Source organism: Pleuronectes platessa, chromosome 1 (assembly GCF_947347685.1).
Source record: "Pleuronectes platessa chromosome 1, fPlePla1.1, whole genome shotgun sequence".
NCBI lineage: Eukaryota > Metazoa > Chordata > Actinopteri > Pleuronectiformes > Pleuronectidae > Pleuronectes > Pleuronectes platessa.
This window is the reverse complement of record NC_070626.1, coordinates 31,320,761-31,347,952: the sequence shown is the minus strand read 5'-3', so window position 1 is coordinate 31,347,952 and position 27,192 is coordinate 31,320,761. Positions and strand designations below refer to the sequence as shown.

The 27,192-nt window shown below is 43.2% G+C and overlaps 1 protein-coding gene and 1 long non-coding RNA gene across 5 annotated transcripts; both read left to right on the top strand.

Moving 5' to 3' along the window:
- Window positions 1-3,684: 3,684 nt before the first annotated feature.
- LOC128443047 (NACHT, LRR and PYD domains-containing protein 12) lies at window positions 3,685-25,684 on the top strand. 4 transcript variants are annotated; one of them, XM_053425769.1, is made up of 9 exons: window positions 3,685-3,760; window positions 4,163-4,297; window positions 4,396-4,515; window positions 6,181-6,395; window positions 15,891-17,742; window positions 19,848-20,021; window positions 20,559-20,732; window positions 21,914-22,087; window positions 23,874-25,684. In XM_053425769.1, exons 2-9 carry the CDS (start codon window positions 4,170-4,172, stop codon window positions 23,878-23,880), a joined length of 2,844 nt encoding a protein of 947 aa, XP_053281744.1. In that variant the 5' UTR covers window positions 3,685-3,760; window positions 4,163-4,169; the 3' UTR covers window positions 23,881-25,684. The 4 variants fall into 4 exon arrangements, with proteins under 4 accessions (XP_053281744.1, XP_053281737.1, XP_053281728.1 ...); XM_053425762.1 differs by lacking the exons at window positions 15,891-17,742; window positions 19,848-20,021; window positions 23,874-25,684 and adding exons at window positions 6,614-8,450; window positions 9,027-9,200; window positions 22,165-23,839; XM_053425753.1 differs by lacking the exons at window positions 15,891-17,742; window positions 19,848-20,021; window positions 23,874-25,684 and adding exons at window positions 6,611-8,450; window positions 9,027-9,200; window positions 22,165-23,839.
- Window positions 10,900-12,626, top strand: LOC128443309 (uncharacterized). Its single transcript, XR_008339060.1, has 2 exons — window positions 10,900-11,047; window positions 11,531-12,626. It is a non-coding gene; the product is annotated as an uncharacterized LOC128443309 (long non-coding RNA).
- Window positions 25,685-27,192: the final 1,508 nt, after the last annotated feature.

Here is a 27,192-nt window from a genome sequence, read left to right as displayed (position 1 = left end):
GTGAGATCGATCACGGCATCACACACTCGTTCCCTCCCTGACAAGTGTGTGTGAAAGGTTAAAGGTCGTGCTTTCTCTTCAGTTTAACACGCAGCGTTTACATGTGCTGTGATTCAACCCGTGTTTACATCATGTGGGTTAAAGTTCACATGTCCAGGGTTAGCTCCGCCTCTCGACTGACTTCTGCTGGGGTTCCACATATTGATGATCAGAGGTATCGATGATCCATAAGTTGAAACGTGTCAAACTTCAGTCAGTTCAAAAGCAGGTTCTGACTATTAAAGTGTAACCAGGTTGAATTTGGTCTCTGTGACCTGATGAATAATTGACGTCACGTTGTTTATCCGACGTCTCTCTGTAGAACCAGACTCGCTTTTTCTCCGACAGAAATTGAATTACGCTGGGACGGGATAAGAAATGAAAAACCATCAGTGTGATAATAATAAAGACCAGACGGGAAAATAGATTCCATTTGTGTCGGAGGCACATTTCATTGTAGCTCAGACAATGAGTTGCACAGTTCACGAAACCAAATTCATCAATTAATCTGCATCCCCCTCCGTCCACACCCCCCCCCCCCCCCCCCCCCCCCATCCCCCCGCTTCTGTCTCTTCCTCCTATATTGTGTTCTGCTCCACTGAGTGGCACTTCTCCATTTTTAATCAATGGCTCCAGGACTAAATATAGCACCGAGCTTCTGTCAGTGAATTATTCCGTCAGTTTTCTGTCTCCATTCTTTTGTTGGAAATTGATTCTCATGAGAGGATCTAAATGAGAGAGTGGGAGAAGAACCAGTGTGTCATGTTTCCACCTCCTCTGACACCGAGGTCGACTTCAGACAAACGCAGCGAATCAGAGACGTTTATTCCTCGGTCAGGTGGAAACATGATGAACTGGATCTGTTCTACAAATCACCACAGAATCATTCATCATCGGTTTGAAACACGGCTCAGGCAGCGACGTAAAGTGAAACATAACGAGAGGGCAAAGTGTCATTAATGACATCAGGTGACTGACATAAAGAGTTTGTTTTCTAGTGAATGAAGCGAAGATTCATAAATGATGAATTTACAAACTGGAGCCACCAACTGAACAAAGGTCACCACGGCATTGGAACTCTACATCTGTTTTAAATCTGTGCATGAAAAGCTCTAGAACAAATGACAGGTTTGTCAGAACCAGCTTCTTTCCTGCTTCTCTATATTAAATTCATCATGTTTATTTTCTGTTAATGCTGATGTCAGTATATTTGTCAATAAGGAGGTTGTTGAGACCAAACACAGAGATAAAAGAGAGGAAATATAGGACTAGTCTCCGTCCACACTGACATGTTGTCATTTTAATAGGCTAAGACATCATGATTGACAGCTGCGACTGACTCACGATTCGCAGAGAGCACAGATGAACGGGACCTCGATACCAAAGCTCCATTCCACCATCACAACTGCGCAGACTCCAAATGAAGTTGTACCACAAGATGGCAGTGTTCGTACCCAGGATATTTCGGCGGAATTTTTGTACAACACGAGGAAATGGAGATGTGTTGTCCATCTTTATTTACACTCTCTGGTTTTATCATCCAATGTCAGTAAGACACGGAACCTAAACACACACACACACACACATACACACACACACACACACACACACACACACACACACACACACACACACACACACACACACAAAGTTCAGTGTGTCTGTATGTGGAACAGCCCTGCAGCAGCCCCCCCTCTACACTGGCACATATTACATGTGTGTAATATCAGACGTCCTGGAGCCGCCAGCTCACAGCAGGGATTCAACCCCCCCCCCCCCTCCCCCGAACTCTCCAAGCTTCTTAGCAACAACTTATGAATTATTAGTCATCCTCTCTGCATGTAGGCCACATATGCTCCAGATATGTGTCACCACACAGGCTGCACACATGTACGACGGTAAAAAAAAGTGTCAGGAATTCTCTGTCCGGTGTTGATGTCCAGTATCTAAAGGTTGTGTGGCACTGAGCCACACACACAGTGTACACTACTCCATTAATTATTCATCAAGTAAGATTTTTCTAACACAAAGTCTGAATCAGCTCTTGGGTGGACAAACAGAAAAGCCATCACTGGATGACAGCAGACGATTGTATACTTCTATGAATAAAGTGTTTTTATGAGGTTTTATTAGACACAATATGTTAAAAGTGTCAATCACACAGAATCTAAAAGTATTTGTGTCGGTGTTCATATTGGAGATTTTTGATGAGAATCCCAATAATCAAGGGTTCTGTTCCCATGGTACGTCTGGTCATATATATTAAATAATCTGAAATGACATTGATTGACGTCTACCCACATTCGAACATCTCAAGACTGTACTGTGAATTGCTTTGAGGGGTCATCAAGACTAGAAAAGCTCTCGTCTGAGTTTGTTGTAAATGTATGAAAGTAGAAAACTGTGTATGGTAGCCCTGTAGGAGGAAGAAGCCATTTTCTTTTACCTTTTTTTCCTCCTGTGTTTCCTGGTTTAGGAGTTAGGTAAGCTTTTGTCTTTTTGTTAACATTTTGGTTTGTAGCAGGAAGGTAGGGAGATAGATTGTTTTTGTTTGTTGTGTTGGCCTTCGCTCCCTGAGAAGTGAAAATAAAAAGCTACCCCTAAACGAAAATACCTTGTGACACTGGCCTGCCTGGGAGTGGGAAGAATGGGGAGAAGCACCACATGTTATGTCTCTGTTTTCCCCTAGACCAGGGGCGTAACAATATTGATACCGACCAATTTAAAATTAACTTCTCTGGTGAAAGCTCATATTCTCTCCAAAACATATCCCAGTGTCACAGATGCATGTAATAGGTGTCATATGTCACCAGCTAATATGCCACATGTTTTGGTCTTGCCCTCATATACAGGGTTACTGGACATTTATTTTCAAACACCTTGTTGAGGCTTTAAACACGACACTGACACCCTGTGACCAGGCGAGTATTACCAGCACATCAAACAATTAGGAGGGACACAAAGAACAGTATTTCTTTGCATCCTTGTCAGCACGTAGAAGACGATTGCTGGAGTGGAAGTCACCATTTGATCCCAAAGCTTCTCTACAGCTTAAAGACCTCTTGATGTTCTTAAATCTAGAGAAAATTAAATACAACTTGAAGGAAAAATGGAAAATTCAAGTCTGTGGCCCTATGATTTGTGTTTGTGCGTGTGTGTGTGAGGCCCCTCCCCCCTCACACACAGTGACTCACACCTTTAGATAAGATAAGAGCAGCAGAGTCCGTTCACTTGAAGCAGCCTCTCAGTTTCTCTCCGGTCCACAGCTGCTCAGTGATCAGCTGGTTTGTACCGAGCTGGAGTTTCTGTGTCCTCCTCCACTCTGCTCTCACTGGAACTAATAAACACTCATCACTAGTTATCAGGACCTGATCAGCACATGAAGTCACTGAGTGTTGGTTTGATTCCACAGTTTATGAGGCTGCATTTAAACATCATGAAAAATGACCAGTCAACATTTTACTGCTCAGTAACAGGAGACGCTCACAGTCAGGACTCAGTGTTAAAGTGAAGATCTGGATCAATGATCCAACTCCATCAATTATTAACTAAATACCATACCAATAAAAAATGAACCAGTTCATTTTTCATGTGTATGAACTGGACTTTGAACTGGGTGTTTTCAAGAGTGAACTGGTTCCACACGGAGGAGGAGCCTGAGAACAGGGAGCGGTCAGACTCTATTTTCACTTGGATGAGCAGAAAGAAGAAAAGTGAGCAGGTGAGTGTGAACACAACTTTCTAAAGGTTTTACTGTCTCACTCTCACACCGGCTGTTAACATCCGTCTGCTGATCACATGACTCTAAGTTTGTCAGTTCACACCTGGTGACAGACGTCATGTGATTGGATCCCAGAGACAGAAGTGAACAGCAGGTCTGGAAAAAAGAGCCTTCAAATGACTAATTAACAGAGTTAACTCACAGTTTCACGTTTGATCTTCATCACATCTGTTCATCAAGTGTTTAATAACAGAACCTGTTTTCAGAATCATACATTACAGTCACCTTAGCTGGTGTGTGTGTGTGGGTGTGTGTGTCTCCTTGCTTGGTATTTTTGGGTGTGTTTCTTGAAGAGACTTGTTTGTCCTGGTACCTGTGAACTCACAGTGTTTTTCCTCTCAGACTGAAGATGAGTGGTTATGAGGAGGAAGAGGACAGAGCAGAGTCTCCAGGGTTCAGCTGTGTGTCTCTGAAGAGTGACTGGTCCAAACATGTTCCTCCAGAGTTCAGTAAAGAACCTGGACCCTCACACACAGAGTAAGAGACCTGCTACAAACATGTGAACCTCCAAACTGAATCCTCAGAGAATGAACCAGTGAATGATGTGATGAATAAAAACAAGTTTGTGTTTGCAGAGGTCAGGACCACAGACTGAGAGCAGAGTCTCCAGGGTCCAGCTGTCTGTCTCTCAATAGTGACTGGTCCATGAGTCTTCCTCCACTCTTCAGTAAAGAACCTGGACCCTCACACACTGAGTAAGAGACTGTTTCTACTGTGACCTGCTCTGAAGAGGATCTAGTTTCCTCTAGTGTGGCCCCTGCATTAGGACACAGCTTCATTGAAGTTGGTGACTAATCTCTCAGAATCTCTCAAAGAGCTCAGACCTCCACCAAGAACCAACACACTCCTTATGAAACCACTTTGAAATCCACTAGAGACTCATTAGGGCCCGAGCACCGAATGTCGAGAGGCTGTATTGAAATTGTAACGATTATTCTGAGAGTAGTAAATGGGATTTTTGAGAGCTTCAACGTGTTCAAAAAGTTTCTAAATTTTGCAGTAAATTAGAAATTCATGAGAATTTCCAAATTCTGGAGAATTTGGAAATGGGCGCGGCAAGACAGCTTAACAGCGCCACCTACGGAAAAGCCCCTCATTTAGCATTCACCGATCCTCACGAAAATGAGGACAGTTGTGTATCATGATCAGATGCACAAAAAAGCCTCAAGGAGCATTATGAACAACTGAACAGGAAGCTCGCCATTTTGGATTTAGTGGCCATTTTGGCCATATTCCACATTTTCACTTTGATGTACTTGTCCTAGAGCTTTCATCAGATCAACTTAAAATGTAGTTGAGTGTCATCACAACAGGATGGAGATTTAAACTTATTCAAAGATTGATTTTTCGTCTCACCGTGTGACCGTGGCGTGGCGTCAAAGTTTGATTAAACGCCATCAAAACACGAGCTTCTGTATCTCGAACATACATGGTCCAATCAAGTCCAAACAAGACATGTAAGACAAGAGTCCCAGCCTGATGACATCTACACAGAAATCATGACTTGAAATCACAGCACCCCCTGGTGGCAACAGGAGGTGACAGGTTTTATACTTTGATGAGCTGCTCCTGGCTGAATTACAATATACAGTCAATTCATTGGTTGATGGTCAGAATTGTGACTTTTCCTCAAACCGTGTAAACATTGATGTGTGGCGAAGGATGGTCCTTCGCCAGATGACACAATGTTGTCGTAACTCCACTGTGCATTGCCAATCACTACTGATTTTCCAAGAAACAGGAAGTACTTTGTTAATCCACTCTGCATTATCCAACCGGCTCCAAACTACTGACCTCGGATCACAATCGTGACCTGAACAGCTCCATATATAAATGTTGGTTCAGGGTCATAGCGGGACCTACTGATCAGTGGGAAAATTACGTTGTGGTAAAATTGTCCAATTGACACAAAATTGCTCACGCTACATCAGAGCGCCTACTTGAACAGATCTATAATTCTGTGTGTAATAATAGTGATGGCGCCCCCTACTTGCAACAGGAAGTAAGCTTTGTTTTACAACTATCATTCGATTTACATGACATTTTCACAGTGTGATGTGCAATTGATAGCGTGGACCATAATGAGCAATTAGCAGGTAAAGAATCGTTGTCACGTGACGGACGCAGGAAGTAAAGCGTCTTTACTTGCCGCAGTGCGCAAAATGCATGCAACGTGGAGACGTGCGCTTGGTCATCGATCTCTCCAAATGTGCGGGCGCTAGTCCTAGTTTTGATTTGGATCTGCACCAAATTCAACACACTCAAAAACATCAGTTGACCCCCTCCCCCCCCGCCGTACAACACACAAACCACAAAACCTGTGACTGTGACATGTTACTTATCAGGAAATGTCTTCACAGCGAGAGGAAGAGGAGTCATGTTTCTGAGGAGGAGCAGTCGTCCTGCTGTGCTTCGTGTCAGGACGTCCTGAAGGATCCAGTCTCCACCAGCTGTGGACACTGGTTCTGCCAACAGTGCATCACCTCATACTGGGACCAGTCTGGTTCTTCAGGAGACTCCTCCTGTCCCCAGTGTGGACAAAGATCCAGAACAGGAGCTGGAGCTCAGACAGCCGGTCAGAGCAGCACTGTACATGTGTCTGCTGATGTCTTCACTTCTGACAACAGCACATGTGGTTTTATTTTGTTCCTTCATACAGCATCAACATTTAACATCGTTAGAAAAGCACAAAGTTAAAAAGCTTTTATTTTCTGTAGTTTTTCTGTATCTGAAAAAACAATCAGCAGATTCTCAGATTCTCTGTCTCTCACATTGTTTCTTGTCTTTCAGCAGATCGTGGTCTGCAGGAGGTTTTAGATGAACATAAGCTCAGTCTGAGGAGGAGATGTGGACATGTGACTGAAGGAAGTGATGAAACGGGAAGTAGAACCCTCCTCAACAGGATCTACACTGAGCTCTACATCACCGAGAGACAGAGTGAAGAGGTTAATACTCAACATGAGGTGAGGCAGCTTGAGACGGCTTCCAAGAAGAAGATCCTCCACGACACTCCCATCAAGGTCCACGACATCTTTAAAGCCTCCACTGACCAGCAGAGCAGCATCAGAGTCGTCCTGACCAACGGCGTCGCTGGCGTTGGAAAAACCTTCTTGGTGCAGAAGTTCACTCTGGACTGGGCAGAGGGTTTAGAGAACCAGGATGTGGGTCTGCTGATTGTGCTTTCATTCAGGGAGCTGAACCTGGTGAAGGACCAGCAGCACAGTCTTCTCACACTGCTCCATGTTTTCCATCCAGCGTTACAGAAGCTCACTGCAGAGACGCTCGCTGTCTGTAAACCTTTGTTCATCTTTGACGGCCTGGATGAAAGCAGACCTTCTCTGGACTTCAACCACAGGGAGCTTGTGTCTGAGGTCACACAGAGGTCATCAGTCAACGTGCTGCTGACAAACCTCATCCGGGGGAATCTGCTTCCCTCGGCTCTCGTCTGGATAACCTCCAGACCTGCGGCGGCCAATCAGATCCCTCCTGCATGTGTTGACAGGGTCACAGAAGTAAGAGGCTTCACTGACACCCAGAAGGAGGAGTACTTCAGGAGGAGATTCAGTGATGAAGAGCTGTGCAGCAGAATCATCTCACACATCAAGACGTCCAGGAGCCTCCACATCATGTGTCAAATCCCAGTCTTCTGCTGGATCAGTGCTACAGTTCTGGAACACATGTTGACCACAGACCAGAGAGGAGAGCTGCCCAAGACCCTGACTGACCTGTACTCACACTTCCTGCTGGTTCAGACAAAGAGGAAGAACAACAAGTACGGTGAGGGACATGAGACGACTCCACAGCAGCTGACGGAGGCCGACAGGCACGTTCTCTTGCAGCTTGGGAGGCTGGCACTTAAACATCTGGAAGAAGGAAACATCATGTTCTACCAAGAAGACCTGGAGCGGTGTGGTCTTAATGTCACAGAAGCCTCAGTGTACTCAGGAGTTTGTACTGAGATCTTCAGAAGAGAGTGTGTGATCTTCCAGAAATCAGTCTACTGCTTTGTTCATCTGAGCGTTCAGGAGTTTCTGGCTGCAGTCTACATGTTCCACTGTTACACCAAGAGGAACACAGAAGAACTCAACAACTTCTTGGGAACATATGGGGACACAAAAAAACTCAACCTCTTCTTGGGAACATATGGGGACACACACAGTAACTTTTCCCTGGATGACCTCCTGAAGAGAACCATAAAGAAATCCCTCATTAGTACAAATGGTCATCTGGACCTGTTTGTTCGCTTCCTTCACGGCCTCAGTCTGGAGTCCAACAAGAGAGTCTTAGGAGGCCTGCTGGGTCGGAAAGAGAACAATCCAAAGATCATCCAGAGAATCATCAAAAACCTGAAGGAGATGAAGAGTGATAACAGTTCTCCTGACAGAAGCATCAACATCTTCCACTGTCTGACTGAGATGAACGACCACTCAGTTCATCAGCAGATGCAACAGTTCCTGACGTCAGAGAACAGATCGAAGGAGAAACTCTCTGAGATCCACTGCTCAGCTCTGGCCTACATGCTGCAGATGTCAGAGGAGGTTCTGGATGAGTTGGACCTAAAGAAGTTCAACACATCATACCAGGGTCGACGGAGATTGATCCCAACTGTGAGGAACTGCAGGAAGGCTCGGTGAGTCCAGACATGATCAATAACATGTTCAATCAGTGGAGATGAGTCGTTCTTCAAATACACTCAGTGTTAAATGGTTTTCATTGTTTTGGGCAGCATGGTGTTGCAGTGGTCAACACTGTTAGTGCAGCCTTTCTGTGAGAAGGAGGTTCTCCTGGTGTCTGCAGGGTTTTTTCTGAGTTCTCCAGCTTCCTCCACAAACCCAAAGACATATAGATCGGAGTTAGGTTGATTGGAGACTGAGATTCAGTGTCAGCTGAGATTGGCTCCAGGCCCCTGAGACCGCTAAAGGATAAGTGGCTGCTGGTTAGAGTGTGTGTGTCTGTATTTATATTTATGTATACATTTGGTTTGTAGATAAACATTATCATTGTTCTCATTTACATATAAGAGCAACTACATCAGATGTGGAGAGTGATCACCATGCTGGAGTTTGCCGTATATTTATTTATTTATATATATATATATGTTCCTGAAGGAAAAAGGGGGTTTACAAGGGTTAGGGTCAAATGATCATGTTTTGTATGAATGTTGTGTTTTCTGATTTAATTATATCAGATATTTTCTTAATTACAGACTCTGTGGTTGTGGACTCTCAGAGACTCACTGTGAAGTCGTGGCCTCAGCTCTGAAGTCAGACCCCTCACATCTGAGAGAACTGGATCTGAGTGACAACAAGCTGCAGGATTCAGGAGTGAAGCTGCTGTGTTCTGGACTGGAGAGTCCAAACTGTCGACTGGAGACTCTGAGGTCCTTAAATCCTTCTTCACTTTTCAGAGTTTCCTTCTTATTGTGTCATTATTTATTAAAATTGTTTCAGTTCTGCTCTGCTCACTGTCCCTCAGTCATCTGTCACTCACCCAGCCTGTCAGTCACGTCCACCTCATCAACTCCATTCACCTGCACTCACCTGCTCCTGATCACTAAGAAAGTGTCAGTAAATAACATGTGGACTGAGGCTGACCACTCGTCTTCCTCAGGTTTTCAAAATAAGACACATTCTTATTGAAACACGTTGGACAGTTGATAAGTATAGAAACAAACAGGAAGTGACTGTCAGGAGCCATCCCTACTTTAAACAGTGTTTGATTAAACAAACCTGCTCAGTGACCAACACACAGAGAAGAAGCTGATGAATGAAACAATGGTCCAACATGTCTGATCTGATATTTATCTTCAGGTCACAGACTGGACTGAGGTCAGCAGCATGTTGAGAGTCTGTGTTGACATGATGATGATCCACAACAACAGGAGGACACATTCTAATATTCATATTTCTTTATGCAGGTTGAAGAGCTGCAGTCTGTCAGAGATCAGCTGTTCATCTCTGGCTTCAGCTCTGACGTCAAACCCCTCTCATCTGAGAAAACTAGATCTGAGTCTTAACGACAGGCTGCAGGACTCAGGAGTGAAGGAGCTGTGTGGTTTTCTACAGAATCCAACCTGTCGACTTAAGACTCTGAGGTCAGTTCATTTTAGATCTCATATCTATAAAACAGCATTTATACACAATTGATCTCATTTAATTCTAATTTAACATAATTCCTCTTCATACATAACGAATCCATTCATTAATTAATCTGTGACATTTTAAATATTCAGCTACTTGTTATCCCACGCACGCGAAGTCCCGCGCCAGTGTCCTTTCTGTCAGTTCATGCCCAGCAAGCTGGCGAAATACGGGATCAAGTCGTGGTTGACCTGCGATGCCCAAAACGGAACTTGGGGTTGCGGGTAGTGCTCGATGTAACGGAGGGACTAGAAGGTTGAATGGTCACATGCGACAATTATTTCGGCTTCCTACGAACTCGCACAGCAGTTGCTGGAGAGGAAGATCACCGTGGTCGGCACAGTTCGGAAGAACAAGCCTGAGATCGGGCTGCTCACGGTCAGGGGAAGAGAGGTGATCTCATCCAAGGTTTGCATTCACGCCCACCGCCACTCTGGTGTCTTACATCCCAAAGAAAAACAGGAACGTGTTGCTCCTAAAAGCCGCAACCGCACAGAGAGCTATAGTCCACATAGAAGCTCGACCAGAGCTTCCGGCCTCTTCCATGGCCCTAGCAGCAGCCTCGCTCAGAGCGAGTATAGAGGAAGAGGTGTCAGAAATGCCCAAGGATTGCCCTACGGGTGCGTCTAATAGGGGGTGGCCTATGTGAGGGTGCCAACAGCCGGGGGAAGCAGGGACAACACAAGGGTTAAAACACATCAGAGTTTGGTTCTGGATTTCCTAAACTGATCTGCAGGACAGAGACCGGGTCCAAATAATCTATTTTTACTGAATCAGGACTCGTTTTTAGTCAAACATGTCTGATTTCATATTTATCTTCCATGTTATGAGTCTGTGCTGACATGAATATTTGTTTGTTATTTTCACACATGAACTCAGTTTAAATCAAAGTTAAGTTTTATCCTTTATTCAGGTTGATTGGCTGCAGTCTGTCAGAGATCAGCTGTTCTTCTCTGGCTTCAGCTCTGACGTCAAACCCCTCTCATCTGAGAGAACTGGATCTGAGGTTCAACGAGCTGCAGGGGCCAGGAGTGAAGGAGCTGTGTGGTTTTCTACAGAGTCCAACCTGTCGACTTGAGACTCTGAGGTCAGTAGATGGTTGGAGTCAGTCCACGCTGCTTTTATCAGTATTTACTAAACACAGTCAGTATCACAGATCCAGGGTCTGTGCTACCAAGCAGGATTTGCGAGTCCTCAGAGATAGTTTCCTCCTCAGAGACAGTGTGTCAGTGTGTATCCTCTGAGTCAAACTGTCCATGTCTGTGATTGGTCATACACAGTAAAGCCCGACCCTTTTATGTGCACGTGCTCACACAGTGAAACATGTCTTCACCTGTAACAGCAGTAAATCCACCTCTCAGGTGTCCACTCTGCACTTTGACATGCAGAGGACACACACTGAGCTCTTAGCGTGTTCATTCCAACACGTGAACATGAAGCAGAGAGGAAGCTGCTCCACCTCTGAACACGACTGAAGTCCCTGCTGCTCTTTCTACTGGATGAGCTGCATCACTGACTCACAGCTGATGAAGTGAGTCTCTGTAACTCTGATGTCTTCTTCTCTCAACAGGTGGAGGTGGGAGTGATCTTTGTGAAGGTGAGTGTGGAGAGGACAGTGTGTGTGGACGGAGGCTGAGCTGTGTCCTTAGGATCCAGAGGCTGAAGCAGCAGCAGCTTGTGTGTAGAGCGGCTCTGACTGGGCCTTGTTGCTGGGAGGCAGAGTGGAGACAGAGCTCCAGAGGAATCAGAGGAGGTGAGCTGCTCTGAGATCAGCTGTCACACAGTGTCCAGTCCACCATCCTCCCTGTGTGTTCCTGTGGATGTGACACAGCATCATCACTGGATCTGCTGCTGCTCTGTCCTTTGACACACAAAAGTCAAAGTCGTAAATATTTCCAAGTTATGTGAAGAAAAATGTGCAAATTTAATTCAAATTTTAATTTCAAATGTTAAAAGTGACATTATATTTTCCTCGTAGAGATGTGAAGCTGTGAGCAGTCGCTGTTATAAATAAATATCTGCTGAGTTCAGACAAGCTTCTTATATTTTAAACAGTTTCACCCTGATCCTGCTGACGGCAGCGTGTTACCATGTTGTGTTGAAAACTAAAGACATCAGGTGAAAACCATGAGCACTGCAGGGAATCAGAAAGTGTAAAGTCGTGTTATCTGAACACAGATTGATGAGACCAGGCTGTAAATAAGATGCTCAGTACATTGAAGTATAAAGTCAACAGTGATTTCTAAGAGTCGATGTAAATGAAGAAGAAAAGAAAATGACGAGGTGAAGAACTTTTTCAGATTAAATAAGAAGCAGAAATATTTTCACCCAATGAGAAGCTGAGGTTGTTTTTCTGTTCAAAGTTGATTTAATCACATTATTTGTCAAATAGAGAAGTTTGACGTGAACATAGTTTAATAACCTGCTTCATCTAATGACTCTGATGTAAAGTGGTGTGAGTCTGTGGGTGAAAGACGTTTAGAAACACAGACTTTCCAAATTATTTAATTCAACTGCTGCAAAAACAATGAAATGCAGTTTGATCATCACGAAAATGTCTTTTTCAAACATCAGGTTGTTTTTTTTACTTCGAAAATCTTGTGGTTGTGCTTTGTTTACATGAATCACTTCTTTATTTATACACTTCATTAAAGATTAAAAATCTCTTTTGGTCAGTTTCTCTCTGGTCCAGAGCTGCTCAATGATCAGAAATTTGTATCATTCAAGGTAAAGACCGTGGTGACGGTGTGAGTGAGATTGAATTAGATCTGAAAGGTGGGAAACTGAAGGATGCACAGACATAACAGGCTTTCAGAGAAGAGGTGAAGAGGTATTTAAAGCATTTTGCTGCAATTTGAGGAGAAATTTCTTCCAAAGAAAGTAGTGGTGGAAAACATGACTTACACAGTGAGGGAATATATACCCAGCTTCAACTGTCAAACATTTGGTCTTACTGCTATGACTTATAAAGGAAAAAGAAGTTGTGCTAGATGTGGTGAGGATCATCAGTATCAGCAGTGTGGGAAAGGGATGCAACCAAACTGTTGTAACTGTGGAAGAAACCTTAGTGTGGCATGTGGAGGATGTGAAGTAATGAAGAGCGAGGTAGAGATTCAACAGGTCAAGGTACAAAACAAAAACACAGATGTAGATGCTGACAAGATGGTGAATCCGAGGAGAAGTAGAGAGTCAAGACACACAGATGAAGAACAACTCATTAAAAAACAAGAACAAGCAAAAGAGGGCAAAGTGTGGGTTGATTTAAAGAAACTAGTCACTTCTATAGCAGGAGTCAAACATGCAACCGAAACGGAAACCAAATCAAAAACAGAAAGAATACAAATAATAGTAAAAGCAGCTGCAAATCATGTGAACATTAATGAACTGACTTGTGTGGAGGTGAGAAATTATCTGTATCCTGGACGTGGTTTGTGTGCAAGAAACATGGTTGAATCCAAATGTTTGAAAGAATCCTCAATTATACTGTGGTTATGTGTGATGGGGGGGGGGGGGGGGGGGGGGGTGCACTACATTTATCAAGGCCAATTTTCCATTTAGAGATGTCAGTAAGGGGAAAGAAGAAGAAAAGGTTGTGTTAGAAATATGGACATCAAAGTTTGACATCATAAATCACTATAACTGATGCAGGAAACTAAGAATAAATAGACTCAAGCAGATAAAAGGACAGGTTAGGAATCATATCTTCTGCTGAGGGGATTTCAATTCACATAGCACATTGTGTGGAGGGAGAAGGATGGACACACATGGGTTAGGTTTAGGGTTAGGGTTAGATAATAGAACAACTGTTGGAGGAAAGTAATTTAATATGTATTAACGATGGGAGAGGGATAAGGAGAGATGTACACACAGGTAACACTTCAGCACTGGATTTGACTCTGGTATCAAGTGAGGTGGCATGGACATGTGAGTGGGAAGTATGTGAAGACTCAACAATTGGAAGTGACCACTACCCATTATTCAGTATTATACACATAGGCTGGGACGTAGAAGAAAGAGAAGTAAAATCTGTTAGATGAGAAAAGAAGGAGAAATGAATCCTTCAGTATTATAACCAGAAGAGGAAGAACAGACTTTAATCAATGATTCACAGCCCAACACTCAAACTCTCTGAGTCTAATGATCAGGAGAAGACGTTTAAAACAACAAGTCTGGTGATATTTTATATATTTTTCATCTTGTTGATATGAAGATATTGTGTCTGCATCCACAGCCTGACACAACCCATCCGCCGCTGGAAATAGTCCCCAACAAATGCACTGTTTCCTCCTGTGAGCGGCTGTTACAGGAAGCTCCACTCCACAGGACAACGTGCTGAGTTTTACGTTATAACGTGATACTGATCTTCCCATTCTAAAGTAGAAAATGATTCATTATATTTAGTTGAAACACACTAGTGGAAACATCACCAAGATTATTTTTATATTTAATTTCCAAAGATGGATCCTTTGACCTGAGTCTTACACACTGGAGCTTTAACTGGTCTGTGAGCAACTCTCATATCTACTGTAAAGAGAGAGTCTGCTGATCACATGACTCTGAGTTTGTCAGTTCACACCTGGTGACAGACGTGGTTTCATGTGATCGGATCCCAGAGACAGAAGTGAACAGCAGGTCTGGAACAAAGAGCCTTCAAAGGACTAATTAACAGAGTTAACTCACAGTTACACATTTCATCTTCATCACATCTATTCATCTAGTGTTTAATAACAGAGTGATTTCAGAATCATACGTTACAGTCACCTTAGCTGGCGTGTGTCTGTGTTTGTGTGTGTGTGTGTGTGTGTGTGTTGTGTGTGTGTGAGTGTCCTTCCTTGGTATTTTTGGGTGTGTTTCTTGAACAGACTGGTTTGTCCTGATTCCTTTAAGCTCACAGTGTTTTTCCTCTCAGACTGAAGATGAGTGGTTATGAGGAGGAAGAGGACAGAGCAGAGTCTCCAGTGTTCAGCTGTGTGTCTCTGAAGAGTCACTGGTCTAAAGATGAGCCTCTAAACTTCAGTAATGAACCTGGACCCTCACACACAGAGTAAGAGACTGTTTCTACTGTGACTTGCTCTGAAGAGGATCTAGTTTCCTCTAGTGTGGCCCCTGCATTAGGACACAGCTTCAATGAAGTTGGTGACTAATCTCTCAGAATCACTCAAAGAGCTCAGACCTCCACCAAGAACCAACACGCTCCTTAGGACACCACTTTGAAATCCACTAGAGACTCATTTTGATTTTGCACCAAATTCCACACACTGGTAAACATCAGTCCTCTGAACATGTCTGTGAAAGAGACCCCCCCCCGACCCGATGTGGTTCATAGACCAAATCCTTCCACCAAGCTTACTGGTAATCTGTTCAGTGTTTTTTTGTAATCCCACTAACGAACATACCAACCATCACACAAACATACTGGGTGAAAACAAACCTCTTGACAGAAGTAATGACAACCTGTGACTGTGACATGTGAGTTATCAGGACATGTCTTCACAGGGAGAGGAAGAGGAGTCATGTTTCTGAGGAGGAGCAGTCGTCCTGCTATGCTTCGTGTCAGGACGTCCTGAAGGATCCAGTCTCCACCAGCTGTGGACACTGGTTCTGCAGACATTGCATCACCTCATACTGGGACCAATCTGGTTCTTCAGGAGACTCCTCCTGTCCCCAGTGTGGACAAAGATCCAGAACAGGAGCTGGAGGTCAGACAGCCGGTCAGATCAGCACTGTACATGTGTCTGCTGATGTCTTCACTTCTGACAACAGCACATGTGGTTTTATTTTGTTCCTTCATACAGCATCAACATTTAACATCGTTAGAAAAGCACAAAGTTAAAAAGCTTTTATTTTCTGTAGTTTTTCTGTATCTGATGAAAACAATCAGCAGATTCTGAGATTCTCTGTCTCTGACATTGTTTCTTGTCTTTCAGCAGATCGTGGTCTTCAGGAGGTTTTAGATGAACATAAGCTCAGTCTGAGGAGGAGATGTGAACATGTGACTGAAGGATCTGATGAAACAGGAAGTAGAACCCTCCTCAACAGGATCTACACTGAGCTCTACATCACAGAGGGACAGAGTGAAGAGGTTAATACTCAACATGAGGTGAGGCAGCTTGAGACGGCTTCCAAGAAGAAGATCCTCCAGGACACTCCCATCAAGGTCCACGACATCTTTAAAGCCTCCACTGACCAGCAGAGCAGCATCAGAGTCGTCCTGACCAACGGCGTCGCTGGCGTTGGAAAAACCTTCTCGGTGCAGAAGTTCACTCTGGACTGGGCAGAGGGTTTAGAGAACCAGGATGTGGGTCTGCTGGCTGTGCTTTCGTTCAGGGAGCTGAACCTGGTGAAGGACCAGCAGCACAGTCTTCTCACGCTGCTCCATGTTTTCCATCCAGCGTTACAGAAGCTCACTGCAGAGACGCTCGCTGTCTGTAAACCTTTGTTCATCTTTGACGGCCTGGATGAAAGCAGACCTTCTCTGGACTTCAACCACAGGGAGCTTGTGTCTGAGGTCACACAGAGGTCATCAGTCAACGTGCTGCTGACAAACCTCATCCGGGGGAATCTGCTTCCCTCGGCTCTCGTCTGGATAACCTCCAGACCTGCCGCGGCCAATCAGATCCCTCCTTCATGTGTTGACAGGGTCACAGAAGTACGAGGCTTCACTGAGGCCCAGAAGGAGGAGTACTTCAGGAGGAGATTCAGTGATGAAGAGCTGTGCAGCAGAATCATCTCACACATCAAGACGTCCAGGAGCCTCCACATCATGTGTCAAATCCCAGTCTTCTGCTGGATCAGTGCTACAGTTCTGGAGCAAATGTTGACCACAGAGCAGAGAGGAGAGCTGCCCAAGACCCTGACTGACCTGTACTCACACTTCCTGCTGGTTCAGACAAAGAGGAAGAACAACAAGTACGGTGAGGGACATGAGACGACTCCACAGCAGCTGACGGAGGCTGACAGGGACGTTCTCCTGAAGCTGGGGAGGCTGGCACTTAAACATCTGGAGGAAGGAAACATCATGTTCTACCAAGAAGACCTGGAGCAGTGTGGTCTTAATGTCACAGAGGCCTCAGTGTACTCAGGAGTTTGTACTGAGATCTTCAGAAGAGAGTGTGTGATCTTCCAGAAATCAGTCTACTGCTTTGTTCATCTGAGTGTTCAGGAGTTTCTGGCTGCAGTCTACATGTTCCACTGTTACACCAAGAGGAACACAGAAGAACTCAACAACGTCTTGGGAACATATTGGAACACATACAGTACCTTCTCCCTGGATGACCTCCTGAAGAGAACCATGAAGAAATCCCTCACCAGTACAAATGGTCATCTGGACCTGTTTGTTCGCTTCCTTCACGGCCTCAGTCTGGAGTCCAACCAGAGAGTCTTAGGAGGCCTGCTGGATCGGACAGAGAACAATCCAAAGATCATCCAGAGAGTCTTAGGAGGCCTGCTGGGTCGGACAGAGAACAATCCAAAGATTATCCAGAGAGTCATCAACAACCTGAAGGAGATGCAGAGTGATGACATTTCTCCTGACAGAAGCATCAACATCTTCCACTGTCTGATTGAGATGAACGACCACTCAGTTCATCAGCAGATGAAACAGTTCCTGACGTCAGAGAACAAATCAAAGGAGAAACTCTCTGAGATCCACTGTTCAGCTCTGGCCTACATGCTGCAGATGTCAGAGGAGGTTCTGGATGAGTTGGACCTGAAGAAGTTCAAAACATCATTTCAGGGTCGATGGAGACTGATCCCAGCTGTGAGGAACTGCAGGAAGGCTCGGTGAGTCCAGACATGATCAATAACATGTTCAATCAGTGGAGATGAGTGTTTTTTCAAACACACTCAGTGTTAAATGGTTTTCATTGTTTGGGGCAGCATGGTGTTGCAGTGGTGAACATTGTTAGTGCAGCCTTTCTGTGAGGAGGAGGATCTCCTGGTGTCTGCAGGTTTTTCTCTGGGTTCTCCAGTTTCCTCCACAAACCCAAAGACATGTAGATCGGAGTTAGGTTGATTGGAGACTGAAATTCAGTGTCAGCTGAGATTGGCTCCAGGCCCCTGAGACCGCTAAAGGATAAGTGGCTACTGGCTGGTGTGTGTTTATACGTTTGTATACGTAAATATATGTATACATTTGGTTTGTATATATACATTGTCGTTGTTCTCATTTACATATAAGAGCAACAGGATCAGATGTGGAGACTGAAATCCAAGTGATCACTGTGCTGGAGTTTCAAGTTACATTCCTCAAGCTCAAGGACCTGTGATTAGGACCTGTGTTAGTCATAAATAGATGTATATATACACATATATTTATGACTTCAAAAAGAATGACAGAATTTAAAAAGTAGACAGCTTCATATATATATATAAATTAAGCCGTTAACGCTGGATGATTCATTAGTATATTTATTTTTAAGTCTGTAAATACAGATATAACATTTTTGAAACTAACAATTTAGTAGCACTTAAATGGCACTTACATATAGCACTTCGTAGTTTTGCTTTATTTTGTAGAAATGTTACTTTCTTGATTCATAATGTCCCGGGTGTGTACCCTCGGGGTTGAATGCACTTGTGAGTCGCTTTGGATAAAAGCGTCAGCTAAATGAAATGTAATGTAATGTAAATACACCCATATTATAACACTCATTCTTGCCAGAAGTGCCCTTTATTACTTAAAGCTTCATGTACTACTTTCTAGATTTATGATGATTAATTGTGGAATTAACGTGTTAATAATTGTAATGCATTAACGCATACGCAGAGTGAGCTGCTCCATGAACCCCCCCCCCCCCCCCTCGCTCAGAGCGAAACACGCAGTGTGATCAGAGCTTGTTCACGTGCAGCAGCCGCTCAGCGAGCTGGAGTTTTTGTGTCCTCCTCCACTCTGCTCTCACTGGAACTAATAAACACTCATCACTAGTTATCAGGACTTGATCAGCACATGAAGTCACTGAGTGTTGGTTTGATTCCACAGTTTATGAGGCTGCATTGAAACATCATGAAAATGACTCGCCAACATGTTGTGCTCAGTCCAACACGAGACGCTCACAGTCAGGACTCAGTGTTAAAATGAGCGACATGCGGACATGATCCGACTCCATCAATTCAGGACCAAACACATGACCGGACGTTTGTCACCTGAATCATCCCAATAAAAAATGAACTGTGAACATGAACTAGATCATTTTCATCTGAATGAACTGAACATGGAACTCGTTCTTTTTAAGTGTGAACTGACTCAGGACTGCTTCAGCAGATGGACTGAGATTCAGATTTCAAATTTCATTTAGTAAAGGTTTGGTTGTTTGTTTGATTTAAAAAAGAAAAGGAAACAGTTTAATTCAACCATCCTATATTTGTTAAAAAAAGAGCAAAGGCTAAGAAGCCACGATTGTTTATTATATATATAAGTTCTTTGAGTTTAATAAAGAAATTTAATGTTCCAAATAACATCATCCTATGTTTGCTCAGAGGCAAAGCAAAGAGACTGCCAAATTTAATTATGGTGTGGTATGTTTTAGTTTGATTTAATTTTTCAATCTTTGATAACTATCATTTGGACTTGTCATCAATAAAATAAACTGATATAAAATGTATATATCCACCTTCTGTCATTTATCTTTGTGATCCCACCACAAAATACAGGTATAAAAGGGATTTTTCGGGCATTTAGAAACGGTGATAAATCAGATAAATCACAATCTAATGAGTTCCAGTCTTAATTAACGCTTGTTCCAAATCTGAAAGGATTCTCTTGAGGAGTTTTTAACATGTTCATGAGATGAAAAGGGGATTTGCCAGGATGAGGGTCAAATGGTCATGTTTTGTATGAATGTTGTGTTTTCTGATTTTATTCGAACAGATTTTTTCTTGAATTACAGATTCAGTGGTTTTGAACTCTCAAAGATTCACTGTGGAGTCGTGGCCTCAGCTCTGAAGTCAGACCCCTCACATCTGAGAGAACTGGATCTGAGTGTAAACTCGCTGCTGGATTCAGGAGTGAAGCTGCTGTGTTCTGGACTGGAGAGTCCAAACTGTCGACTGGAGACCCTGAGGTCCTTAAATCCTTCTTCACTTTTCCAATTTTCTTTCTTATTCTGTCATTATTTATTTAAATTGTCTCAGTTCTGCTCTGCTCACTGTCCCTCAGTCATCTGTCACTCACCCAGCCTGTCAGTCACGTCCACCTCATCAACTCCATTCACCTGCACTCACCTGCTCCTGATCACTAAGAAAGTGTCAGTAAATAACATGTGGACTGAGGCCGAGCACTCGTCCTCCTCAGGTTTTCAAAATAAGACACGTTCTTATTGAAACACGTTGGACAGTTGATAAGTATAGAAACAAACAGGAAGTGACAGTCAGGAGCCATCTCTACTTTAAACAGTGTTTAATTACACAAACCTGCTCAGTGACCAACACACAGAGAAGAAGCTGATGAATGAAACAATGGTCCAACATGTCTGATCTGATATTTATCTTCAGGTCACAGACTGGACTGAGGTCAGCAACATGTTGAGAGTCTGTGTTGACATGATGACGATCCACAACAACAGGTGGACACATTCTAATATTCATATTTCTTTATCCAGGTTGTGGACGTGCAGTCTAACAGAGATCAGCTGTTCTTCTCTGGCTTCAGCTCTGAGGTCAAACCCCTCTTATCTGAGAGAACTGGATCTGAGTAACAACAACCTGCAGGACTCAGGAGTGAAGGAGCTGTGTGGTTTTCTACAGAGTCCAACCTGTCGACTGGAGACTCTGAGGTCAGTTCAATGACTGACTTTTGTAGTTCTCATATCTATAATACAGCAGTGTTAATTTTGGCAGCTATTTTTGATTTAGTCTTAGTCTTTTGACGAAAATGAAAATGAGTTTTAGTCACATTTAGTCATTTTTATCCTTCTTAGTTTTAGTCTAGTTTTAGTCGACGAAAACGAATTACATTATAGTCTAGTTTTAGGCACATTTAATAGCCACATTAAATGCCTTTTCTATAAAAACATATAGCTGCAGCCTAATAGCTTAAAAATATGTATTTAGTTTTAAATGTGAAAACCAAAAGTGAGAGCAGGTCAGACTGGAGGCGAACACCGAAACTGCAGCTCGGTTCAAACCAACTACAGCTTCTGTTCTGATCAAGAAGCTGTGGCGCTGATCTCTGAGCAGCTGAGACCAGAGAAACTCGGTGTTTTCACTGTTTCCATAGTTAAGAAGCAGTCAGTCAGTGAGCGGCTGCTCCACGAGAACCAGCTTTGCTTTCACTGTGTCTCCCTGAGCGAGTGCGCGGGGCGGGGGGCGGAGCTACGGACCTGGCGCTATCTGAGAGCGCAAAGGCACACACACACTCACAGACACACAGATTCACTCGCCCGCTACTGATTCTTCATGACGACCTGATACGATGATGTTTTAAAAATTATTGTGACTTAGTCAACCACCAACATTTTCGTCTCGTCTCGTCAACGAAAGTTAAAATAGATTTAGTCATAGTTTTTATTTTCAAAGATCCGTTTTCGTTACGTCTTTGTCTCGTGGTCGTCATGGGAAAAGGGTCGTTAACGAATATTTTTCGTTATCGTTTTCGTCAATGAAATTAACACTGTAATACAGCAATTATGCACAATTTATCTCATTTAATTATAATTTAACATAATTCCTCTTCATACATAACTTGAATCTATTAATTAATTAATCTGTGACATTTTAAATATTCAGCTACTTGTTAAAACACTGAGTTTAGTTCTGGATTTCCTAAACTGGTCTGCAGGAGAGAGACTGGGTCCAAATAATATTTTTGTATTGAATAAGGACTCGTTTTTAGTCCAACATGTCTGATTTCATATTTATCTTCCATGTTATGAGTCTGTGCTCACATTAATATTTTTTGGTTATTTTCACACATGAACTCAATTTAATTTAAAGTTAAGTTTTATTCTTTATTCAGGTTGATTTGCTGCAGACTGTCAGAGATCAGCTGTTGTTCTCTGGCTTCAGCTCTGAGGTCAAACCCCTCTCATCTGAGAGAACTGGATCTGAGAGACAACAACCTGCAGGACTCAGGAGTGAAGGAGCTGCTTGATCTGGAGCAGAGTTCAACCTGTCAACTGGAGACTCTGAGGTCAGTATATGGTTGCAGTCAGTCCACGCTGCTTTCATCAGTATTTTTATAAACCAGGGGTCTTCAACGTTTTTCAGGCCAAGGACCCCCAAACTGCTGGAGAGATGGAGCAGGGACCCCAAACTATATATATTGTATGAAAATGTATTTTATATTAAACTGGGCCTAGTGCCCTGTATAAACATAGCTACCCTGTTATTGTGCATTCAATACTAAACTATTCAAATATAACACTGGTTCATATATTCATGTTGTGAATTTAAACACGTGCAATGTACAGGGTGACCATGCCACTGCCATTTATAAACATACATCTTGCATACAAAATGAGCTATTACAATAATTCACAGATTCATGTATTTATTTTAAACATATATGTAGAAGAGACAGATGTCGGACCCTGATGGGTAGCACACAACTTATCTAACCTTAGACGGATGGAGGTTGTCAGGAAGAGGGTCATATCAGCCTCACAATATGTCGGATGCATGTTAATGTATATTTAAAGACATTTACATTTTCGGGAAAAAATTGTTTGGTCGCGGACCCCCTGTTGAAGACCTCTCTGTTCTAAACACAGTCAGTAACACAGATCCAGCGTCTGTGCTATCAAGCAGGATTTGTGGATATCAGGTTAACTTCCGGTTTAGTTTTTTCAGTCCTACGAAGCTCGTCCACTTCTTAACGAAGTAAATCACCATGGTAACTTCTGATGAACTGCTAACCTGCTCCAGGTTAAGATGGAGATCAACCAGTATAAAAGCTCCGCCCACTGACCACAGGGACTACACTGTTGTGTGGTGCACACTCTCCTTAAAGGGATGGATAAGGGAAGTTTAAATCAACGTCTGGTTGGTTCAGTTGATCTCTAACTCACCAAGAACATCTCAATGTCTCCAGACTCATCCTATCACCAAAACATCAAATGTACTCAGTCAGCTTCCTGAAAATAGGTCCATGTGTTTTCCTAGAGTAGTGATGTCAGAGGTTTCACCACAGTGTTTCCTCAGTCAGTGTGTGTCCTCAGAGACAGTGAGACAGTGTGTGTCCTCAGGCAGTGTGTGTCCTCAAAGACAGTGAGACAGTGTGTTCTCAGTCATTGTGTGTCCTCAGAGACAGTGAGACAGTGTGTGTCACATCCTTGGATTCAAACGTTTCACATCAAGAAACTTCTTCTCTTCCACTCGTCTTGTTAGTAAACAACAGATTCAGATCTCTTGGCCTCAAGTTATTAATCTCTTTCATTATTATCTCGTGGTCACGTAATATATTTTTACCAAGTCCCACCAGGGGGCGCTGTAACTTACACATTGACAAAATCACAGATGTTTTACCAGCTGTTCTTGCTGCATTTAGCAGCTGTAACTGAGTTTCTTTTATTCTGGATCATGTGTTTGTTCTCCTCTGATTTTTACAATAGAACAGTTTGATCCTCGTTGTGGAATATGAGGCTCTGCTGTCAGTCAAACTGTCCATGTCTGTGATTGGTCATACGCAGTAAACCCCGCCCCTTTAATGTGCACATGCTCACACAGTGAAACATGGCTTCACCTGTAACAGCAGTAAATCCACCTCTCAGGTGTCCACTCTGCACTTTGACATGCAGAGGACACACACTGAGCTCTTAGCGTGTTCATTCCAACACGTGAACATGAAGCAGAGATGAAGCTGCTCCACCTCTGAACAGGACTCAAGTCCCTGATGCTCTTTCTACTGGATGTGCTGCATCACTGACTCACAGTTGAATTGAGTCTCTGGAAACACTGATGTCTTCTTCTCTCAACAGGTGGTGATCTTGGTGAAGGTGAGTGTGAAGAGGACATTGTGTGTGGACGGAGGCTGAGGTGTGTCCTGAGTATCCCGAGGCTGCAGCAGCTTGTATAGAATACAATGATGTCAAAGTCACTATCATTTTCTATTCTACTGTCTGGACCTGGTATTTGTGAACCACAATTCGGCCTACATGTGTAGTCCAATCCTGGAGCACATGTTCTTTGTTCTGTAGACAAACCAGAGCCTCCAGAACTCAGTCTCCCAGCATCAACGACACACAGAGTTGTGAAAACTGACGGGGACATATGTTTGAACCACTATAGGTCACTCTGGGCGCCATGACCCATGAGGTCACCAGGCAAATATAAGCCCAGTTCTCTCCCCCCTTCTTTCTCTTCATGCGCAACCCTCTGAGGGAAACCTCCTCCCAATCCAAGCTCTACCAACCTTCAAGCAGTCCTGACTGGAGCAGGCTGCTAAAACCATCCAAAAGGCAGTGACGCAAAAGCCTTCCTAAGAACAGTACAAGCGCTACATCGCACAGCAGAACCACAACAGGAGCCGCAACACAACAAGACGATTTTGATGGACTTCGAACAGCACATCAACCTTTTTTCCCCTTTCAACAAAACTGGGCTTAATAATTATACTAGGCTAAGAAAAGACTGTTTCTCCGAATGATGTGTATAAGTTTGAGTTGCTGTGATATTTTGGCTATAATTGTTTTGAAAGTTAATGTTAGTTATGCTCTTCACAGTCTTTCTTTGCAAGCAACTTTCTCTAACCTAATATTTTGGTTATAAGTTATTTGAAAGTTAATGTTAGTAAGGTTATGCTCTTCACAGCCTTCGTCATGCATCTAGTAACTTTCTCTAATTTGGCACCAACATACTATTGGGGACGTTTTATTTCCCTCATAAGGACCAGCCGCCATTTTTAAGGCAAACTCACTCACACAGACACATAGGCACACACAAACAGGCATGCATACTCGCATACACATATTCTTGACGACTCTGAGGCCTGTAGTCTACATCCAGCATCTGCAGCCTGCAGGGGGCGCACAGGGATTACATTTAAATTTACTGTTGAGAAAATACGAATATTAGTAAGGAAGTTCTTACAGGAACACACTGAACTCTACATGTCTCTGGATAACTGCAGCAGGACTGAGTATGATCAGGCAGCTGGGGAGGTGATAGCATTACAAAATATCCGGGACTCTTTGTTCAAGAATGTTGTGAAACTTTTGAAATAGGGGTAACCCCAAGATTTATACAGGTTATCGTCAACAATTTGGCACCACTTTCGTACAATCCTTTTGGGTAGTTTTTGTAGTAACTTGTGGTTTTCTTCACAATCATTCAAGATGGTCAAACCCCTGACATGTGGGATTGCTTCTGCACAACCTTGGAGAAAGTCTGTAAATTCTTTCAGTGCTTAAGAATCAGTTGCTTGTATCAATCTTGTATCGAAAGGCCTTTTGAACAAGGAATGGGTTGCCACATCTCAGATGTAGGACTTTCAAGGCGCCTGTATATGCATCCTCCAAGTTCCTGTAGAAGAACCCTTCCACCATGTGGAGGTGAGAGGGCTGGAAGAGCACCATCACCTGCACCACAGAGGATCAAGCAGCACAGGTGAGAGCTGTTAGCTGAATGATCCTCATGTCTAAAAGGCAGCATCGGAGCTGCCTCAGAGGAAAGGACTCAGAACACTCGGACAGAATCTCAGCAACACTGTGAAACATGGCAGAGACACTGAGCTGTTCAAGTTTAACTTTTTAATTTATGTTTGGATTTAATAAAAGATGCTAAAATTGAATGGTTTGTCTCTGGCTGCTGTGGTGAGAGCCCCATGGCATGGTCAACTGCCACACAACGCTTTGAGGGCTTCTCTGACGAGGTAAGTTTTCAGCTAAAACAACTTCTCGCTTGGTGAGAGAAGTTTCTGATCAATAAGGTTTGTTACATTACAATCAGGTGTTAACTTGTGCCGGATCCTGCCGGAACAGGATCCGGCACCTCTTGGTTTTGGCCTGCCCGTGTTCCGGGACTTATTTGGGCTGATCCGGTACCTCTCGTATAGAAAAAAATATTAATACAGAGCTGCCAACTGTCACGCTTTCGGCGTGTGACACACATTCAATTTCTCACGCCCCCCAAAAAAAGTGATTTCTTACAAGTGGCCAATACGTCGATCGCGAAGGCAGTGTGGGCCGATCGAAGGCGGCGGGGATGGGCGTGGGCGTAAATGGGCGTAAATGGAAGATTTATGTGATTTATTGTAAGCTTTGAACTTTTATTTTTTATGTTTTACAAGTTAGATCTATGTTGAGAAAATAATTGCTGACTGTAAGTCCCACCTGTGTTGATGTGGGCATTTGCCTGTGCTGTGCAGTATAGCCTAAAATAATTGTAAATTATTGTCATAAAATTGATACCATGGTTATTATTTGAAATTAAGGCTTGTAAGTCCCACAGCATTGTCAGTGGGCATTTGCATGTTTTTTTCAGCACCGTTTTCTGTATGCGTTCCGGGACCTGTGCCCGTCTCGTCATCCCTGCGCTGTCATATGTACTTTGCGTTCCGGCACCTTGTGATTTACAAATTAAGCACTGATTACAATACATTTAACTGACGCTTTTATCCAACTTGCAATATGAAAAGCATCTGAAGAGCATCCAACCATGAGGGTTCAAACCCAGAACAACAAGAATCACAACAAGGTGCACTACATTTATCAAGGCAAATATGCCATTCAGAGATGTCAGTAAGGGGAAAGAAGAAGACTAGGTTGTGTTAGAAATATGGACATCACAGTTTAACATCATAAATCACGATATCCATGCAGGAAACTAAAAACAAATATACTCAAGCAGAAACACAGACCGATAGTAATTTATTGACGGGAGAGGGACAAGGATAGATGTATACACAGGTAACACTTCAGCACTGGATTTGACACCTGTATCAAGTGAGTCGGCTTGGACATGTGAGTGGGAAGTATGGGAAGACTCAACAATTAGAAGTGACCACTACCCAATATTCAGTATTATATACTGTACATAGGCTGGGAAGTACAAGAAACAGAAGTCAAGTCTGTTAGATGAGAAAAGAAGGAGACATTAATCCTTCAGTATTATAACCAGAAGAGGAAGAATGGACTTTAATCACTGATTCACAGCCCAACACTCAAACTCTCTGAGTCTTATTATCAGGAGAAGACGTTTAAAAAAACAAGTTTGGTGATATTTTCTTTTTTTCTTTTCGTTGATATGAAAATAATGTGTGTGCATCCACAGCCTGACACGTCTCATGTGTTTGTGCCA

Excerpts from the sequence above, each read along its gene's own strand:
- LOC128443047 (XM_053425747.1), top strand. The coding sequence starts at position 4,170 with ATGAGTGGTTATGAGGAGGAAGAGGACAGAGCAGAGTCTCCAGGGTTC. Across the intron at positions 4,516-6,180 it reads CCTGGACCCTCACACACTGA|CGAGAGGAAGAGGAGTCATG; the intron begins GTAAGAGACTGT and ends ATGTCTTCACAG. Across the intron at positions 6,396-15,890 it reads AGCTGGAGCTCAGACAGCCG|ATCGTGGTCTTCAGGAGGTT; the intron begins GTCAGAGCAGCA and ends GTCTTTCAGCAG.